General features: G+C 35.9%; 1 protein-coding gene across 1 annotated transcript in view; it reads right to left on the bottom strand.

Annotated features, from left to right (window-relative positions):
- RYR2 (ryanodine receptor 2) overlaps positions 1–22,198 on the bottom strand; it is an 813,831-nt gene that overhangs the window by 136,865 nt on the left and 654,768 nt on the right. Inside the window, exons 65-71 of the mRNA XM_065922240.1 lie at positions 21,548–21,786; positions 19,976–20,057; positions 15,427–15,557; positions 11,049–11,369; positions 9,212–9,452; positions 8,045–8,132; positions 6,213–6,305 (exon numbers count right to left, since the gene is read on the bottom strand). Of these exons, the coding sequence (XP_065778312.1) occupies positions 6,213–6,305; positions 8,045–8,132; positions 9,212–9,452; positions 11,049–11,369; positions 15,427–15,557; positions 19,976–20,057; positions 21,548–21,786 (1,195 nt within the window). The remainder of the gene's footprint in view (positions 1–6,212; positions 6,306–8,044; positions 8,133–9,211; positions 9,453–11,048; positions 11,370–15,426; positions 15,558–19,975; positions 20,058–21,547; positions 21,787–22,198) is intronic.

Here is a 22,198-nt window from a genome sequence, read left to right on the forward strand (position 1 = left end):
AAACATAGCCACAGTAATTAAAATAATCAACCCATATGAGGAACCGCCATCCTAAAAATTAAACAAATTACGCAAACATATTTCTATCCAACACTGGTAGTCTGGTCTTAGAAAAACAATATTACTAAATATTAACACATTAAAACCTACATTTTATTGGTGTTGAAATTTTCTTTGATTTTTAACTTTTAAAGATCTTTCAGCTTTATGGCTGTATAAGTAAATGGAACTTTAACTTGGTTTGATATTTATAAATATTTAGGTGACCTTATAATAAAAATAGTTTAAATCAACACTAAAGGCAACTCTACATTGTTCAATTTTGAGAAATATTAGAAAAATTAATTCTACTTATGCTCAAAATATTATGTAATCTTGTTTTCTATACCACAGGAAATCTGTAAACCGAAAAGAATAGTTAATATATCTTTGAACATTTATGGATGATAATAGTCCACTGTTGGTATGAAGAAATTAAATATACAAAAAACCAAATATCCTCATGGACATCTGTATGTGTTGGTTTTGCTTGTTCAGTGCATTTCCTCCCCAGACTTTGGAGCTCCATTAGGGAAGTAGTCAAACCTATTTTGTTCCTTTCTGTATACAGAACTAAGCACTGTGCCTGACTCATAGGAGCTGTTCAATAATTTGAACCCGAACTGCTATAGTTACTGAATGTGCATATTTTATTTTCAATCCATTACCTAACATTTGAATCAGACATGAATACACAATAACATGGTCAATATGTAGGCACTGATGAAAGAAAATTTCAGATATTGAGATCTGGGGAAGTCATTCTTAAGTCATACATAATTTAACTGAAATTTTACGTTAACCAGAACAGCTTGTTTTGTGGCCCGTCAAACACTCATTGCACATCTGCTTTAACTATTAAAGAAAATAATACATTTAAAAAATTAAAATAGAGTAACAATCGTTCAGGCATCCAAAATGGAGCTCAGCGGCCACAGTGAATGTGATGGGAGACACGATCCTAAATTACTGAGAACATGAATTTTCTAACTGTACCAGACTCAAAGACACCACCAGCCACCCTCAAAACAAGATCTGCTAGCAGCTTCCAGCTTTTATAGTCTCCAGCCTTATAGTCTCAAGACCTCCTCTGGTAACTATGCAACTATTTCAGATCCCAATCAATCCTTACTTAGCAAGCACACTTACTTCTTGCCAGCTCCAATCATAATTCTTGACAAACAATTTAAGTAATTTTCTGGTGTTTGCCTTTATTAGTCTCCTGCATTTTGCAGTATGGCAGAACATAACTCTGACAAGTGCTTCTTGAATCTGTGTCTCCCAGGTTACAGTTGTTTGGTTCTGATAAAATTCCTGTTTATTTCTATTATTAGATTGCTTATTATTTCTGTCAACAGCATAGTTAAGGAGGAAAGTAGGACAAATAAATTCTATCTAAAATAAATCTCTGTGTGTGTATTTCTATCTTTCTTTCACACACACCACAAACATAGCTCCAACAATTTCACCTAAAATGATCTAAAATTTAATAGAGGACCAAGAAAAAGGGAAGAATTTTCTAGTTTTCTCCCACTGAAAAGGCCTACAACTCTCCCAAAGTAGAAACAACCAAAATTATAGATGATTTAAACATTTTTAGATATATGAAGTATAAAAGTGAGACTATACATCAAAAAGACAAAAGATACAAGTTTTGGCGACAAAGTGGAAGAAAGGGAACCCTTGTGCACTATTAGTGGGAATGCAAATTGGTTCAAGCACTGTGGAACTGCATGCAGGTTTCTCAAAAAATAAGAAAACTAGAACTACCCAAGTATTATGGCCAATTATCTATACACTAGTCTCTCTCTAGGCTACAGATATTTTGCTTTAGGTCAAACTGAGCTTCCCTATTCCAGATTACCTTATTCCATATTGGTCTGCTGGCCAACTTACAATCCTCTTCTAATTTTAGAAATGGTACTCCATACACATAGTGATTATCCCTGCTTGAGGGACTAGCTCAAGACTTGATATGTGACAATTTGTCTCTTGGTTGGTGTTTGTATTTGGTCTCAATCTCTGTTCATAACGAGTTCCTGGTGATCTATTTCACATATGATAATATACATGTTTCAATGCTATTCTCTCAAATCATCCCACCCTTGCCTTCTCCCACAGAGTCCAAAAGTCTGTTCTATACATCTGTGTCTCTTTTGCTGTCTCACATATAGGGTCATTGTTACCATCTTTCTAAATTCCATACATATGGATCAATATACTGTATTGGTGTTTTTTCCTTCTCACTTACTTCACCCTGTATAATAGGCTCCAGTTTCATCCACCTCATTAGAACTGATTCAAATGCATGTTCTTTTTAATAGCTGAGTAATATTCCATTGTGTATATGAACCAAAGCGTTCTTATTCATTCATCTGCCGATGGACGTCTAGGTTGCTTCCATGTCCTGACTATTATAAACAGTGGTGTGATGAACATTGGGGTACATGTGTTTCTTTCAATTCTGGTTTCCTCCGTATGTATGCCCAGCAGTGGGATTGCTGGGTCATATGGCAGTTCTATTTCCAGTTATTTAAGGAATCTCCACTCTATTTTCCATAGTGGCTGTACTAGTTTTACATTCCCACCAACAGAGTTAGAGGGTTCCTTTTTTTCCACACCCTCTCCAGCATTTATAATTTGTAGACATTTTGATAGCAGCCATTCTGATCAGCATGAGATGGTACCTCATTGTGGTTTTGATTTGCATTTCTCTGATAACGAATGATGTTGAGCATCTTTTCATGTGTTTGTTAGCCATCTGTATGTCTTCTTTGGAGAAATGTCTGTTTAGTTCTTAGGCCCATTTTTTGACTAGGTCGCTTATTTTTCTGGAATTGAGCTGCAGGAGTTGCTTGTATATTTTTGAGATTAATTCTTTTGTGAGTTGCTTCATTTGCTATTATTTTATCCCATTCTGAAGGTTGTCTTTTCACTTTGCTTATAGTTTCCTTCGTTGTGCAAAAGCTTCTAAGTTTCATTAGGTCCCATTTGTTTATTTTTGCTTTTATTCCCATTACTCTGGGAGGTGGGTCATAGAGGATCCTGCTATGATTTACATCACAGAGTGTTTTGCCTATGTTTTCCTCTAGGAGTTTTATAGTTTCTGGCCTTACATTTAGATCTTTAATCCATTTTGGGTTTATTTTTGTGTATGGTGTTAGAAAGTGTATTAGTTTCATTCTTTTACAAGCAGTTGATAAGTTTTTCCAGCACCACTTGTTAAAGAGATTGTCTTTTCTCCATTGTATATTCTTGCCTCCTTTGTAAAAAATAAGATGTCCATAGGTGTGTGGATTTATCTCTGGGCTTTCTATTTTGTTCCTTTGATCTATGTTTCTGTCATTGTGTACCACACTGTCTTGATGACTGTGGCTTTGTAGTATAGCCTGAAGTCAGACACGTTGATTCCTCTTCCATTCTTCTTTCTCAAGATTGCTTTGGCTATTTGAGGTTTTTTTGTATTTCCATACAAATTGTGAAATTATTTGTTCTAGTTCTCTGAGAACTACTGTTGGTAGCTTGATAGGGATTACATTGAATCTATAGATTGCTTTGGGTAGTATACTCATTTTCACTATATTGATTCTTCTGATCCATGAACATGGTATATTTCTCCATCTATTTGTGTCCTCTTTGATTTCTTTCATCAGTGTTTCGTAGTTTTCTATATATAGGTCTTTTGTTTCTTTAGGTAGATTTATTCCTAAGTATTTTATTCTTTTCATTTAATGGAATTGTTTCCTTAATTTCTCTTTCTGTTTTCTCACTGTTAGTGTATAAGAATGCAAGGGATTTCTGTATGTTAATTTTATATCCTGCAACTTTACTATATTTATTGATTTAGTTCAGTTCAGTTGCTCAGTTGTGTCCGACTCTTTGAGACTCCATGAACCATAGCACGCCAGGCCTCCCTGTCCATCACCAACTCCTGGAGTCTACCCAAATCCATGTCCACTGAGTCGGTGATGCCATCCAACCATCTCATCCTCTGTCATCCCCTTCTCCTGCCCTCAATCTTTCCCAGCATCAGGGTCTTTTCAAATGAGTCAGCTCTTCGCATCAGGTGGTCAAAGTACTGGAGTTTCAACTTCAACATCAGTCCTTCCAATGAACACCCGGGACTGATCCCCTTTAGGATGGACTGGTTGGATCTCCCTGCAGCCCAAGGGACTCTCAAGAGTCTTCTCCAACACCACAGTTCAAATCTTCTGCTGGAGTCTTTAGGGTTTTCTATGTAGAGGATCATGTCATCTGTAAACAGGGAGAGTTTTACTTCTTCTTTTCCAATCTGGGTTCCTTTTATTTCTTTTTCCTTTCTGATTGCTGTGGCTAAAATTTCCAAAACTATGTTGAATAGTAATGATGAGAGTGAGTATCATTGTCTTGTTCCTGACTTTAGGGGAAATGCTTTCAATTTTTCATCACTGAGGATAATGTTTGCTGTGGGTTTATCATATATGGCTCTTATTATGTTGAGGTATGTTTCTTCTATGCCTGCTTTCTAAAGGTTTTTTTTTTTTTTATCATAAACGGATGTCAAATTTTATCAAAGGATTTCAATGTATCTATGGAGATAATCATGTGGTTTTTATGTTTCACTTTGTTAATGTGGTGTATCACATTGACTGATTTGCCAATATTGAAGAATCCCTGACCTCTTATGGCCTCTCTCTATGCTTCTGTTAACACTGGTCTAAACTGACAACATAATGACAAAGCAAAGTGATTCACTAACAGTTTTCAATTCAAAATACCCCTGTGAAATGTATACTCTTAGTATACCATCTTCCAAAGGAGTAACTCCTTACTCTTCAGGCTTATTGTCTTCCCAGAGAAAAGAAAATTTATCATATTTTATGAGAGTTTCAATAACATAGACACACAAAATAATAATCCATAGCAGTCAGACAACTAGAGATGTCAAGCTTCAGCTAGCATTAGATTCAAGTTCATGTCTAGTCATGTCAAATACATGTAATTACAACTCTAAATAAGACTAGAGTATTGGGTGATGCTGTTTTATTTTCCCAGTGATCATTAACAAAACAAATCAGATGAACTCTTGGGATTCTGGGGTATCATCTCTCTTCTCCCAAGGCATCACTCTTCAGTAATTTGTTGAGTTGGCAGAGACTGATTTCCTTGGCTAGAGTGTCATACTATTTTGCATCTTTGACCATTCACTAGCATACCTTGTGTGCTATCCCATGTAATATATTCATCTTCTTATTTAGTGGTAATGCAAATGATAAAAGCATATGTTTTTCAGTGTTTTGAAAGGTCCTCTGCAGAGTTGGAAATGACTGAGCAACTATGTACACATGCCAGTCCCCAACTTGAGTGATAGAGAAAACAAACATTTCCATTTCATGTATAAAAATTTGGAATTTATCATGTGGTTCTTTCTTAAACTATGCAGCTAATTATTTTGAGGTGTATATACATACATATATTTACCCTTGATGAATACATATCATTGACTAATTATATGTACATCATACTGACTGGCAATTTTGTGAATGTGTACGTCTATTAAGCATGCCTTATTTATTCTGATGCTTTGATATCTTGGGCCTTGCTGATCTTTGATTGCTCCTCCCAGAGCTAGTCAATTCCTAGTGATACAAAATTACTTGCCTGTAAGCATATCTTTCACAGACAAACCAGTCAATCCAGAGTCCTTGTCTTCCAATCACTTCCTTTACCTGAACCTCAGTCCACCTGCCGTCATCACCAAGGACCAGGCACCAGACAAATAGGAACAGTCCCAAAATTCCAGAGCCCACTGAAATTATTCAAACCATCCAATTCTAAACCTTCTTATCCTACCTTGCCTGCTCCTTCCCATAGAAACCATAATAAAGGTTCTTGTTCACATTCTCCCCTTCCTCCCTCTGCCTCATGACTGACCCTTCTGCTTCCAGGGACTGTGAATAAAATCTTCTTCCTCCCTGATAGTCATTTCCATGTCTATATATCTTACCACACCTGATTACAAGTCCTAGGTATCCTCAAACCTGTGTTGGTATGTGTTTAGTCAGTAAACAATATTATCAAACCTATCAAATTCCAGGTATAAACCTTCAAGATCTAAAAAATATCAACCTATTCAACAAATGAACATTATATTCAAACATTTCCTAGAACATAAAACAGATTATAGAGCATACCTTGGACATCTTTGACTTGGTGTCCATAATAAGGAAAGACATATTGTTGATTTCATTCTGCACCACGAAGTTCTGCTCCTCCCTTTTGAAATTCTGAGAAGTTCCAAAGGAAGTTTCAATTAAAACCACAGAGATAAGAAGTTCAAATAATTAGAAGTTACACAGGACCCCAAAGTTTCTACCAAGATAAGTAGTAATTTAATATATAAGACATAAAGAAAGGAAACAAATAGTTGTTGAATATCCAGTGAGGGTGCCTGGCTGGGAACAACAATTCTGGGAACTATGATAGAAATATGAGTGCTTTAAAGATGGGAAAACTAAGATTTAGGAAATTTAAGTAAACAAGTCACACAGCCACCAGGGGATTAAAATGAATACTCGAACTCCAACTACTTGATGAAAAGCATATGTACTGCTTTTGGAATAAACACAGAATTACTAAGGGCAAGCACAACTATAACACAACTTTCTGTCAGATATTTTAAGTACTTTTTCATGTACCCTAACATTATTTTATTCACTTTAAATTTAGGAACATAAAAACACCAGCAAAGTCAAGTGTTTAAGCTGTGGTAGTAGTTAAAGCAAATATGGAATAAGAGCAGAAACCATAGAGTTTTAATAGACAGGCTAACAATATAGCTGTATGTCCTTCTTTTTTAAGAAAGCAAAACCTGAACAAAAGAGCTTCATAGTAAGCATCTACATATATTAATAATTGATAAGTAATAGAAGATTTCTATTGAGGACAACGAATAGACTAAGCCTCAATTTTAATCCAGCTCATATTAACATTCTAATTTTACTATTATGGATACTTATATAGTTTCACCTTTAAAAATTTGGGTTAGAATATATATGGGGAAACAAACAATGAGACTTTATTTTGAGGGGCTCCAAAATCACTGCAGGCGGTGACTGCAGCCATGAAATTAAGACACTTGTTCCTTGGGAAAAAACAAAACAAAACTGTGACCAACCTAGACAGCATATTAAAAATCAGAGACATTACTTTGCTAACAAAGGTCCATCTAGTCCAAGCTATGGTTTTTCCACTAGTCATGTACGGATGTGAGTTGGACTATAAAAAAAACCTGAGTGCCAAAGAATTAATGCTTTTGAACTATGGAGTTGGAGAAGACTCTTGAGAGTCCCTTGGACTACCAGGAGATCCAACCAGTCCATCCGAAAGGAAATCAGTCCTGAATATTCACTGGAAGGACTGATGTTGAAACTGAAACTTCAATACTTTGGCCACCTGATGCAAAGAACTGACTCACTGGAAAAGACCCTGATGCTGGGAAAGACTGAAGGCAGGAGGAGAAGGGGACAACAGAGGATGAGGTGGTTGGATGGTATCACCGACTCCATGAACATGAGTTTGAGTTAGCTCTGGGAGTTGGTGATGGACAGGGAAGCCTGTCGTGCTGCAGTCCATGGGGTTGCAGAGTCAGACACAACTGAGTGACTGAACTGAACTGAACTGAAAAGATTTGTGTTTTAAATATATTCATGGAATTCAAAAGCACATATTGAGATTTTTTCTTATTCTTAAAAGTATCATGGGCATTCATCTAAAAACCTACTGCTTATAATAAATACTCAGGGCAATTAAAAATCTCTGTGACTGAAGAATAATTACAAAACTCAACAGAAGGCTATACTGCCTCAAACTCCCCAGGGAAACCTTGTCTCTCTCCTCACCAGTTTAATGATACATATGAGACGAGCTTGAGAAACTGTGATCGGTATTAACTAAGGGGATTGGAAAATTGGTTAAATTTTGAAAGTCCTTAACATATAAGCACTGTTAATATTTTTCTACTTACATGGGATTTTGACCAGTAGATAAACACCTCAGCAACCATGCGGAAAAGATCTTCTGCTTCTTGGTTAGGCTCTTTCAGCCACTTTGCCCTGGATCATATAATAAAGTGGTACCTCAGTTACTTCTTCAAGTTAATAAAAAAAAATCACTTCCCAAAGTTAAGTTTGAAACCAAGTAAACTGAGGGCAATCGCACTTGCCCACAGAGCTCATAAATGGATCAGTGTACAGTTGTAATGTTTAAAATAATGTAAACATTGTAACCGACAAACTGCTAGCTTTCACATGTGAGAGGTGGACTGCTCCAGAACGGGATCTCCAATTGTAATTTTTGCTTGCCGAAATTCACTTATCTACAAACATCTGGTAATGTCATCCTCATGCAAAATCTCATTGCTGGAAGTGAATGAAGCAATTCCACTGGGACATATGAACCCAGTAATGTTATGACTGAATTAGAGACATTAAATCACTTTTGAGCATTCCACCTCAGGGGTCCCCAATCCATGGACTGTTACCAATCCATGGTCTGTTAGGAACCAGGCTGCAAAGAAGGAGGCGAGCTGCAGGCAAGTGAGCAAAGATTCATCTGTATTTACAGCTGCTCCCCATCACTCTCACTATCGCCTGAGCTCTGCCTCCTGTCACAGCATCAGTGGCATTAGAACTCTACTGTAAACTGCACATGTGAGAGATCTTTGTTGTGTACTCTGTTTATGCTGTTGTTGCTTAGTCACTAAGTCGTGTCTGACTCTTTTGCGACCCCATGGACTGTAGCCCACCAGGCTCCTCTGTCCATGGGATTTCCCAGGCAAGAACACTACAGTGAGTTGCCATTTCCTTCTCTAAGGGATCTTCCCGACTCATGGATCAAATCGATGTCTTCTGCATTAGCAGGCAGATTCTTCACCATGGAGCCACCAGGGAAGTAGCCCTTATTTGCAGAAACACAAACTCAAGGCTCCCAGTGATTCTGCATCATGGTGAGTTGCATAATTATTTCATTATATATCACTATGCAATAATAATAGAAATAAAGTACACAATAAATGTAATGTGCTTGAATCATCCCGAAACTATCACCCTCAACCCAACCCTGGGTCCATCGAAAAATTATTTCCTATGAAACCAGTTCCTGGTGCCAAAAAAGTTCGGGACTGCTGGTCTACCTGTTATAGTCCACAAATCTAATCAGGAGTGGATAGAAGGCATAGAGATCTCTGGCCAGTGTGGTGAACTCATCTAGGATGAGAAGTTCAGCTTCAGACATATCTCCCCTGGCCTCAGATTTCAGATGGTCCTCTTCTGATACCACCATCGCTGCCTTTTTCTTGAGCTTCTCCATTAATGGCAAGAAATGAGTTTTCAAGAGCTGAGGTTTCACTTTATTTATAATAGGCTGGGAAAACACTGTTTGAAGACAGACATTAATATTCCATTCTGCATAAACATTCATTAAATGAGGATTAGATGGTCATTACAATTGTAGCATGATTAAGCCTCCCTCTCCTCCAGCACATGGCTTCCTTCAGAATTCAGCCCATGCCTCAGCCCCTTTTCTAGTCCCAAACCTAATTACATAGCTGCTGCTCAAAAATGATTACTGAATTGAATTTGATGTGCTTCCTTGTTTTCAAAAAAGAAACTGGCAGCTAATTGAGAATTTAGAAAAAAGACATTCATTCACTTTGGAAATCAATTACTTTCCCACAAAGAAGAAAATTTCCCAAATGGAAAAAGTCCCCTGGCCCTCTCTTTTTTTTTTAAAGAAGAGATACACACTGAATAATTCTATGAGATCACATACCTACTACTATATAACCACTATGCCATTACACTTTAACTGTCTTCATCTTTGTTCCAAAGGAAGAGTTAGATTACATATAATACTGCCTTTTTATTTAGTAATAGTTGAAGCTGTTAACAACAGCTGTAAGCTTGATTAGGCCATTTTTTAAATTTAATTTTTATCTTATATTGGAGTATAATTGATTTACAATGTTGTATTAGTTTCAGGTGTACTGCAAAGTGATTCATCTATACATATACATATATCTATTCTTTTTCAGACTCCTTTCTCATATAGGTTATTAGAGAATACTGTAGAGTTCCCTCTGCTATAGAGTAGGTTCTTATTGACTGGCTATTTTATATATAGTAGTGTGTACACATTAATCCCAAACTCCTAATTTATTCCTCCCCCCACCCCAACCCCAGCAACCTTTCCCATTTGGTAACGATAAGTTTGTTTTTTAAGCCTTTTTTAAAATGAATTTTTTCCCTGTAAGTGTAACATAGATGCATTGGGGAAATGTATAAAAGAGAAATGTTAAAAATGAACCAAAATCACCCTATCCAAACTAATAAGACATTGGTGTATTTGGGCGAGAATTCTGTCAATGAACAACTTCGTGTGTATACCTCCAAATTCAAGTTTTTAAAACTCTTTCTTTTAATCCTCCATGATATTCTGAATATTCTCTAAGTCATAAAGTATTGAAATCTTAACATTTAAAGAAAGCATAATATTTTGGAATATGGATATACACAACCTATTTAACCATTCTCTAGTGCCTGGTCACTCAAATTGCTTCCAATTACTCAATATAAATAGTGCAATCCTCCCTGACTCCTGCAAAGACAGATTACTAAAAGTGGGTGAGTTCAAAATCCAGTTTTATTTTTGTCTCTGTCTACAGATCATTAATTTTGATTGCTGTGTTATGATTAACCTTAGCAAGATTAATCTTCACAAGATTGGTCAAATTAAGAAAATGTTTACTCACTTAAATGTACTAACTATATGGAAAGTTACACAATGTCTGATTAAATCTAGTTTTGCTTTTCTTTTTAAGAACAGTGAACAGCATGAAAGAAATAAGCAAGAATATTTTTTGAGTACAGAAGCAAATATTAATCAAGACTGAGAGAGGAAGATTCTAGTCTTCTGTACTTCGAACCTTCCTGAAAACAAAATGCAAATGGCACATTCCTTCTCAGTCTTACCTGCTAACCTCTTCATCCAGGCTCCCTCATCAATACCCAAGTTGTTATATATGATTTTCAGGATATTGCCCAGAAGTGTGTTCATGTGCTCTGAGTTCAGAGCCGTACAGCACATCTCAGCCCTGCCCGGATTATTCTCAGGTCCGTGCTCCCACCAACGAGACATGTAGCTACAAAGCATGGGCAGAATAACTTCCATTACGTGTGGCATCTGAGTGTAGCGAATACCGGACTCAGCCAAGTCCACAATTTCTTCCATGAGCTTCTCCAAAGATGGTATATTTGGACAAACATCTTCCACGTTAGTAGGCAAATTAAGAGCTAGAGAAACACACATACAAGTGACACATGTTCAGTCAAAGAAGTCACCTACCAGCCACATGGCTACTGTTAATAACAGACATGAGCAATCATTTCATGCTGAGCTTCAAAACTCAACCAGACCTGGCACGCCTTCAGCTGGATCCCACTCCCTCTTCTCATGGTAGCTACTTCAAACTTTCTCTGCCCCCAAGTCCCGACTCCACCAGCTGAAGATCAGCAAATGACCATCCCTTGTACTTCAGAGCAAACGGGAGTATCAGATGTCTCTCCCTCCAACTGCCTGCTCTCATGTGGCCAGGATTTGTGCATCTGGTTTCACATTCACCTCTATTCCCCTTTTCAGAGGAAGGAGTTCTGAGGTTCACTGCTCCACCTGTGACCTGATGTCAAGACTACACTCCAGCAGAGGCCTTGCTCAGGATTGCATTTTCAGCTCCTTCTCCACTGTCTCCTCCCAGGCAGCCTAAACATAAGCTTAAGTCTCTCCCAGAATGTTCACTTTCCAGGTGCTCTCCTAGCCACAGATGTGAATGCTCTGCTTTCTACCACTAAACAATTTTTTTTTTTAATCCTTATCTAAAGTAAAATTTTACATCACCGACCAAAACTCCCTTTTCCTCAAAAATCCCCCTTTCCTTAACTTCAATGCATTCAGTCTTTCTCGACTCTTTTTTAAATTTTGTCAGCCTCTTCTTAACTAAATCTTTTCACCTTGCTGAACTTTTATATGTGGGTTTTCTTTAGGGATTTGTGTTGAACTCACTTCTCTTAGCTTGTATGTTTGCCTAGGCAATTCTGGCCATTCCTATGAGATTCTGTTCAGGCAAATTAACTCTCAATGCCATATTTCCTAAAGCTTTGTGTGTGTGTGCACACTTCATAAGGAATGTGTCAAAAACCAATAAACTGCAAATGGGTCTAAATTTAAACTTGACCTTTCCTCTCCAATCTACCTTTTGAGACTGTACTAGTAGTATCTCGGTGAGGACAATGTTGTCTGGTGAGTCACCCAGGCTAGAAACCTGGAAGAAATTCTAGGCTGTGAGGCTCCTTCATCTCCTATAGGAGATGCTTATATCTCAAGGATTTCTCATAACCTCAGCACTACAAACTTCATCCAAGGGGCCTGATCCAATCAGATCTCTTCTGAATCACCACAGTCATTTTCTAATTGGTGACACACACTACTTCCTCTCTCTTATTTCTATCATGATGGATTTCTCAAATGCAAATCTACTCATGTTACTCCGCTTTTCAAAGCCAGTGAAAGGGCCCTATTGCACTGGCACAGTCCCCACTCCTTACCTGACCTGGAAAGCCTACCTCACTCTTCTTGGTTTTTCAATACTTACCTCATATTTTCTCTTTCTTCCCTGAAAGCTATTGCTACCTCAAAGTACTTGAAGTTTCTCCTAAGGACTAGCGTTTCAGTGTCCCTAATTTCAAGGCTCACATTGTACCAACTTTGCTAAGTCTTCCCAGGTGCTCTTAGCTCAAACTGCTTTTTTGCATCCCCAGTGTTCTTTATTGTGAATTCTATCACATATATTCATCAGTTTCTCTCCCTTGATGCAGCTAGAACCTCCCAGAGGAAAAGAACCAAATCATATTCATCTTTGTATCACGTCTCCTCCACCTACCAACAATCATATGTTGAATGACTTGAGTAAAAAGTGAATGAAGGGGAATCATTAAATGCAATTCCTTTGCTTTGTTATGAAAATAGTATATTATAAAAAATAAGCAGGTAAATTATTGTCTCTGTATATTTCCTGATCTGTGATGAAATAATAATCTGCTTCATTCTTGATTCATTGCAAAAATATTAACAGATCAAAAATCTTAATAAGACAACTTAATAAGACATGCTAACACAGATATTATAATCAAAATTTAACTGTGTTTTACTGTTTACAAATATATTGTGCAACTATCTAGAAAAATATTGCTAAGTTATAGTCAACATATTTTCCTTTAGCTTCCTCTCTATGATATGAAATTAGAATCATAAACTAGGTAAAGTAAATGATAAATATTCAACTTTTAAAAAACATTCTTACTTGAAATTTTCACTATAAAATTAGTGTAACCAGTAACTACCATACAAACATGAATTACACAAAATGATCTCATTAACAGAGACGTATGCATTTGTGAACAGCAAATATTCTTGTCCAAGTTTGGGGAACTCAACATCTACTTCTGTTTTATTGACTATGCCAAACCCTTTGACTGTATGGATCACAACAAACTGTGGAAAATTCTGAAAGATGGGAATACCAGACCACATGATCTGCCTCTTGAGAAATCTGTATGTAGGTCAGGAAGCAACAGTTAGAACTGGACGGAGAACAACGGATTGCTTCAAAATAGGGAAAGGAGTACATCAAGGCTGTATATTGCCACCCTGCTTATTTATCTTATATGCAGAAGTACATCATGAGAAATGTTAGGCTGGATAAGGCACAAGCTGGAATCAAGATGGCTGGGAGAAATACCAATAACCTCAGATATGCAGATGGCACCACCCTTATGGCAGAAAGTGAAGAACTAAAGAGCCTCTTCATGAAAGTGAAAGAGGAGAGTCAAAAAGTTGGCTTAAAACTCAACATTGAGAAAACTAAGATCATGGCATCTGGTCCCATCACTTCTTGGCAAATAGATGGGGAAACAGTGGGAATAGTGACAGACTTTCTTTTTTTGGGCTCCAAAATCACTGCAGGTGGTGACTGCAGCCATGAAATTAAAAGACGTTTGCTCCTTGGAAGAAAAGTTATGACCAACCTAGACACTATATTAAAAAGCAGAGACATTACTTCACTAACAAAGGTCTGTCTACTCAAAGCTATGGTTTTTCCAGTAGTCATGTATGAACGTGAGAGTTGGACTGTAAAGAAAGCTGAGCGGCAAAGAATTGATGCTTTTGAACCATGGTATTGGAGAAGATTCTTGACAGTTCCTTAGACTGAAGGAGATCTAACCAATCCATCCTAAAGGAAATCAATCCTCAACATTCATTGGAAGGACTGATGCTGAAGCTGAAACTCCAATACTTTGGCAACCTGATGCGAAGAACTGACTCATTGGAAAAGACCCTGATGCTGGGAAGATTGAAGACGGGAGGATAGGGGGTTGACACAGGATGAGATGGTTGGATGGTATGGTATCACTGACTCAATGGACATGACTTTGAGCTGGTTCTGGGAGTTGGTGATGGACAGAGAGGCCTGGCGTGCTGTAGTCCATGGGGTTGCAAAGAGTCAGACATGACTGAGCGGCTGAACTAACTGATTGCAAGGCTTTTGGAAAACAACTAATATATAATATAGTTTATCAGACTTAGAGGACAATACTATTAGAAAAAATCACATAGAATCAAACTGTCCCAATAAGATGGATATACCAAGTGAACTGAGAAAAATGCAAAGTATGAATCTAGGCTGTTGCTGCTAAGTCGCTTCAGTCGTGTCTGACTCTGTGCAATCCCATAGACGGCAGTTCACCAGGCTACCCTGTTCCTGGGATTCTCCAGGCAAGAACACTGGAGTGGGTTGCCATTTCCTTCTCCAATGCATGCACGCATGCTAAGTCACTTCAGTCATGTCCGACTCTGTACGACCGCATGGACAGCAGCCCACCAGTCTCTCCTCTGTGCACAGGATTCTCCAGGCAAGAATACTGGAGTGGGTTGCCATTTCCTTCTCCAAAGAATCCATAATCATAACAAATGAGAATACTATACACGTGCTGACTACCTTTAAGAGATAACTGAATTAGAGTGACCTATTTTTTGCATACTGCTGATTATTCTGTCTTATTATTAACAGGGTTAACTTGTCTGTGGTTCATTAATTTAAAAGAAACTAATTTTCTTTCAGAAAAACAATGGAGATAGTATAAAACACTCCAAAAAATTTCAAATAATAAGACTTAAGAACAAATAGCATTGGAGATAAATTAAAAGAGCCCATTAAAAAACCATGGTTGTAAAATACAACAGATGTCACTCATTGTTAGCTTCAAATATCAAGTACCACGCGTGCTTCTGTGCTACCTGATCTCTCTCTCGAAGACTTCGTGTTGTAGATGGAGTAAATATTGTGCTTGTCCAGGTGAGTTTCTAAAAATGCTACAGGAAAGGCACCAGCAAAAGCAGCCAGACATTCTCCCAATGCCGAACGTTGCCTGTAAATGGAAACTTTACATTTTTAAAGTCTTCTAAGTGAATAACTGAAGAAGTTATATTAAAATTGGCATAGTCAACCTAAAAGAAGGACAATCATAGAGCTACTGATAAAACCTACCCCTCAGATCCAACCTCTATATTGCAAAATATCATATGCTTTCCATAGCAAGTTCCTTACCATTTTTTTTAAAGCTAAATTACCTGTCAGCTAAAAAGAAGTTAAAAACAGTACAGACAAAAACAACAACAACAACAAACACACTTGTAAATGCCTCCACTAGTTGGACATTTCATTTGACCTCCTTTTCTTTCTTGTTTAACACAGTGCTCTAAGGAACAATTCTTGCCATATGAATAAATGGATTTTGATTAAAAATTTTAAAAAGTAAAGTACTAATACTAACACACATACAACTTTCTGAAAATTTGCCATATATAATTAATTTCAGGGTTATATAAGTAATTTCAGATTATTACTCAGTTATGAAATAGTAAAACACACTAGATGCTAAAGACTATTGATAACACTTAAAACTGATTTATCATTTTCAAGAGAAGGAGGTGCCTTGGGAATCAAACTGTGATCAATTTATTCAAGAATTCTCCTGCCACTGATATATTAAAATTCTCTCTCTCCCTCAGTTTTCTACTTAATCCAAGGCTTTATTGGCACCTTAAATGTTTATTAAATATAGAATAATATGAGAGTTCAGGAAATTATGAACTCTTTAAATGACTTTGTATACATATTTAATTTAAAAGTCAATAAAATGGATTAAGTTAAGACAAGATAACATAATTCTCTTGGGTAGTTTTAAATTTCTTACTAAAAAATAATAAATAATGCTTGATTATTCAATATTTTAATTAAAATGACTAGGTATGTACTCTGCTAGGAGAAAATATTCCTTCATGGAAAGAAACTGAATAAGGTAAAGTTCAATTTAAACTTTTAATAACATTGCATTACTAAAAATAGGACATCAAGAAATTACAAAGAGCACAGGCTTTTATTCATACAGATCCAAGTCCTGATCTTACTCCTAATGCTGTGTCACTCACTGTAGGAAAATTACTTATACTTTTCAACTTTTTCTTTCCTTACCTAAAAATGAGGACAGAATTGCAAAATATCTGGTACACGATATAGGTTCAATAAATGTTTTAAAATAATGAGACATACTTTAAGAATTTAATAGCCTAAAGTGTTTTGTGTATGACCCCAAGGTAGGTAATCTATTTCCTGACATCTGATTCAAAGCATGAAAGCGGTACTCGTTCAGTTGTGTCTGACTCTGCAATCCCATGGACTGTAGTTCACCAGGCTCCTATGTCCATGGGATTCTCCAGGCAAGAATACTGGAGTGGGTTGCCATTCCCTTCTCCAGGGATCTTCCCATGCAGGGACTGAAGACTGGTCTCCCACATTGCAGGCAGATTTTTCACCATCTGAGCCACCAGGATATTGGGCTAGTCCTTTAATTTCATTAATAATTCTTCTGAATTATTTAATGATTCACTTTAAAATACCAATTCAAATAGTAATTCTCAGATTAATTTTGATCATTTGTGTTGTTTTCTGGAAATAGCAATATTTCTTTTAAATGACTTGTATAAAAATAACTACATTTTTTAGTATAGCATCATTTTTTCTAAATACCTTTTATTTACCTTCAAATTTTTATTTTTATATTCTCCCAAAATCACTTTACAATTGTGAAGTTAACTGAATAAAATGCACATGTATCTTTCTTTAGACTCTAAGAGAATGATCCAGATTTTATCAACAAAAATATCCAGGCAAGAATAGCAAAAAACAATAACAGTAACTGTGAGGTATAAGAGAATTTTGACTACCAGATATTAAAATAAATTACAAAATACTAATAAGTTAGGCTAAATGGTACTGCTCTTATCATTCAAAAAATCAAATAATAGAACAGAATTCTAGGATTATCTATTCTAGAACACATTCTAGAAATACAACCTATCACATTTAGTGTATGATTGAGCTTATTTCAAATCAGTGAATAAAAGAAACATTTAATAAATCATTATGTTAGACACAGTGGATGATTTAAAAATTGAATTTAAATTCTACATAACACCAAACAGAAACATGAAATTCAGATGCATTTCCAGTAAATTCTCTTCTTAGCCCTGAGAGAATCATTTCAGAAGAGGGCAACAGAGGATTAGATGGTTAGACACCATCACCAACTCAATGGACATGAATTTGAACAAACTCTGGGAGATAGTGAAGGACAGAGAAGCCTGGTGTGCTGCAGTCCATGGGGTCGCAAAGAGTTAGACACAACTTAGCAAGTAAAGAACAACAAACGATTTCGGACATTCTCTGCCTTCCTCAGGCTTCTCACGCTTGTTTTCTCAACTATGATTTGGCTAAAGACTCAGATCATTCTTCACTGAGACAACAAAAGTTATTAGACACAAACCTAGCCTTACCTTCTACTTGTCTCCCATTGAGTGAGTAAAGAAAGTTTTGAGTCCAAAAAACCATGTTTTAAAAAATACATTCCTGACTACTCACGTAATTCTCTGTATTGTGTGCTATTCACACACAATAACTTGCCACTGTAACATTTATCAGTTTAGTTGCTCTGTTTCGCCTCTTCCACTTGACATAAACTCTTTGAGGGCAGGGATCTATCTGCTCACTGTTGTATCCCAGAATCTGACATCTAGTAAATATTTACTGAATGAACAGAAGAATTAAAAAGTAAATCTAGACAAATGAAAACTTGAAAAACCTAGGAGATCAAATATTTTAATTTCTAGCTGCTAAGGTATAGTATAAATTTTTTAAAATCATGAAACTAAGAGGAAGACACACATGACATAATTGGTAGATCTGACTATATAAAAGTTCATAACTCTCATGACATAAAAACTATCTGCACATTATGTTTTATATATAAGCACTATAAAGGTATAAAAATGTGAAAAATCATAAAAACAGGAGAAATAACAGACAAGAGGTTAATAATAAATAGAAAGGTTATTACTAATGAGTAAGACAACAAACTAATAGAAAAATGGACAAAAAATCAGAAAAGGTAATTTATCAAATAAATAAAAATGGCAAAGTAAACATAACAAAGTACCCCATATCAAGTAATCAGAGAAATGCATCTGAAAGTAAAAATGATATCCCATTTTAACTATTAAATTTATAAATAGTAAAAAAGAATAATCAGAAATGAGAAACATGTGAGGAAGTAAGAATCCTCTTGCAAACTTTATAGTATAAATTGAATCAGTTTTTTAAAAGACAGCAAAATGTGTATCATAAACCATTAATATATGCATACTTTTTAACCCAGATCTCCAAATTCTGATAAAGGAAAGAAAATACACATAGAAAACTGTGAACATTGATTTAGCATTATTTGTGATAATGAAAAAGAGAAAAGAGGCTACATGTCAAAAATGAAGGAACGTTTCGATATATTATGACACTTCCTTAGGATAAAATATATTTTAGAGTCACATAAAATTATTTTTAAAAAGAGTGACTTAAAATGCAGATAAAACTTCCAAAATATTTAGAAAAAATCAATTATTTTTTTTCCATTGATCTAGTTTCCTATATCTTGGTAATTGCAACTTTATCATTTTAAAAAAGTTTTAATATTTGGTAGGCCACATGCATACACATTTATTATTTTATTTTTCTCTCTCAAAATTGTATTGGCTAGTCTCATGCATTTATTCTTCCTAATGAACTTCTGAATTATTTTTTCAAGTTCAGTAAAAAAGCAAATATCTACTTGAAATTGTATTATAGTTAAGATTAATTTGAGAGTAATTTACATCTATTCAATGTTCCTCTCTCAGAATATCGTTTGATTTACTTCATTTATTGGTCTTTTATTAGCATGTCTTTTTATTTATTTTACCTGTTAAAAAAAGCCTTCTTTTTCGTCTCTCTTCCATAGAAATTTTTTAATGAAGTTACCAGTGATCCCTTTTTTTCAGTTCAGTGGGGACACCTTATCTTACTTGATCTGTCCACATCCTCTGACCCTGCAAATCTTCCCCTCTTGAACTTAAGAACTTATGAAAAAATTAAACTGCTTTAATAACTACCCATATTTAATCTTTTATAAGATTCATTAATGCTGTAAAGTTTAAACTTTATATTAAATATGGTCTTTACCATTATTGCTTTACATTTTTCATTCATAAATTGGCATTTATTATATCAGCAAACATCATATCAATCAAATTTAGCATTTAGCTTAAAGATTGGCTAACTCTTCCCAAGGAATTCAACATATCAATCTGGCTGTTTAGTTTATAACTAAGGAAAAAGTTATAAAGTGAAATCCTTGAAGTGAATAATTATAACATCTAAAAAAACTATTAGTAAGACGTTAAGCTCTTAAAATCTTACCTTTCCACATAAATACTCTTGCTGGTTCCCAAAGCATACAAGCTAGTCAGAATTCTATAACATGACACCTGTACATCTTCCACTAAGGAAAAAGAGAATTTCATTTAAAACACTTGTTACCAATACACTGTCCTGAGAAAGTTTAGGCTAAAAACAAAATTCTATATCAAAGACATACTAATACTGTAATATTTGACAAAATGTAAGAACATATAAAATTATATTTAAATTCATAATTATATTTTAAAATACAAAATTTTTTAATTATATTTAAATTAAATTTAAAACTTTTTTCTCAAATAAAACTCTTTTCTTGAAGGAACTGAAAGCATTCTAAAGAGTCATGCTCTGATTATACAGACAGAATATTATCAGGAACAATTTATCATTTTTCTTTAGGTATAAGAATAAGGATTTCTTCAAGAATAAAACTAAGCACAAGAATATCAGGGAGGACAGGTCCATTTTGACTCCTGTTTCAAAGGTATATAAAGACAGTATCTTTTAACTCTCAAATGAACAAGAATGAGAATGTTGGAGAATGGTGTGTATCATTTATTTCTGAAACAACCTGGAATTCAAAGCATAAGAAAGTTACTCGTGTAGTTTCTAGAGCTAGAAAATAAAACTTCTAAGATGATCTCTGATTCAATAAACATCCTCAACAGGCAAAGAAATATAAGAACCTTGGATTTCTAATGCCAACTCTGTTACCACTTTCTGGAGGACACACCATATGAATGGAGAAATCATTCTCCTCTCCCATACTTGTTTCTATGTCAATATGGGACGGGAAGTAATGTTCCCACTGATTCAAGTAGTGTCAATATTTTGAAACTAGTCTTTGTGTTATTCACTGATTACCACCATGGTTTTTATAGAACTTTACTTTACCTGGGAGACCTACACCATTTGAGAGTCTGAGTGGGTGGGTCTGTTGGCAATACCCACTTGACTACTAGATACGGGCTCTTATCTTCTTTCATGCTCATATAGGCAGAAGGGAAGAAACTTAGGTCATGTGGTTCTCTTTCCACTCAAGCTTAGGCATTCTGTGGATATTTTTTAATAACTACAGAATTCCAGACAAAAACAGCAGATGAACTCCCCTATGAAAACAGACTGAAATATATAAACCAAAGACATTGGAGCCACCCTACTAGATCAATTATTTAGACACAGACTTTGTCTCTGCAGTCTTCACAATTTGGTAGGATAGCTTGCAGAAACAATTTGCATCAACTCAGAAATAATTTGAAAACACTTAATGCTGCACGTCCTATAGTGAAACTGCGTTAGAACTTTCCATGGAAAGAGACAACACAGAAAGAGTATAATTTGTAATGTCAACAGTGTGGAAGTGACTATCTATAACCACTACCTCACTGGTCCCTCCTGTGCATTCACGATCAATCTCTATAATAATGGCTTTGAAACTGAAATGTCAACCTAAAGTGTTCTGCCAAAAAAAAAAAAATTACTGTAGGCAGTGTTTGAGTAATCTCTATGACGTGGCTGTTACAATTTCTGATTGTACTATTTAGATAATGAAACTCTAATAGATTTACATACATATTAGATCTTCTCCGAATTGATGCTGGCCAATATGCTCAAATAATGATGACAGCATTGGCAACAGTGCCACCGTGGTATAATTGATAATCTGAGTAACACCTTTGGGCTGGTTTCGGGTGTGGGTGAACTGGCCCTGCTTAAGATTTTCCATTGTCTTCTCCAGATCCTCTGCGGCATTGTCCAGGAAAGCTCTGAGTGCACTTTTAACACTCTCCAGGCCAGTCTTCATCACAGTCCTATGGAGGAAAGAAGGGTAGGAGCACATGAAATACAAATAAAACATGCTTGTACATCATGTTTATTTGTTCATGACGATATTCAGTCAACTTAATTTTTTTAATCCACTTTTTTTCTCATTTATTTTTATTAGTTGGAGGCTAATTACTTTACAATATTGCAGTGGTTTTGTCATACATTGACATGAATCAGCCATGGATTTACATGTGTTCCCCATCCTGATCCCCCCTCCCACCTCCCTCTCCACCCGATTCCTCTGGATCTTCCCAGTGCACCAGGCCCGAGCACTTATCTCATGCATCCAGCCTGGGCTGGTGATCTGTTTCACCCTAGCTAATATACATGTTTCGATGCTGTTCGCTCAAAACATCCCACCCTCGCCTTCTCCCACAGAGTCCAAAATTCTGTTCT

This window comes from Muntiacus reevesi, chromosome 2 (genome assembly GCF_963930625.1).
Source record: "Muntiacus reevesi chromosome 2, mMunRee1.1, whole genome shotgun sequence".
Taxonomy (NCBI): domain Eukaryota; kingdom Metazoa; phylum Chordata; class Mammalia; order Artiodactyla; family Cervidae; genus Muntiacus; species Muntiacus reevesi.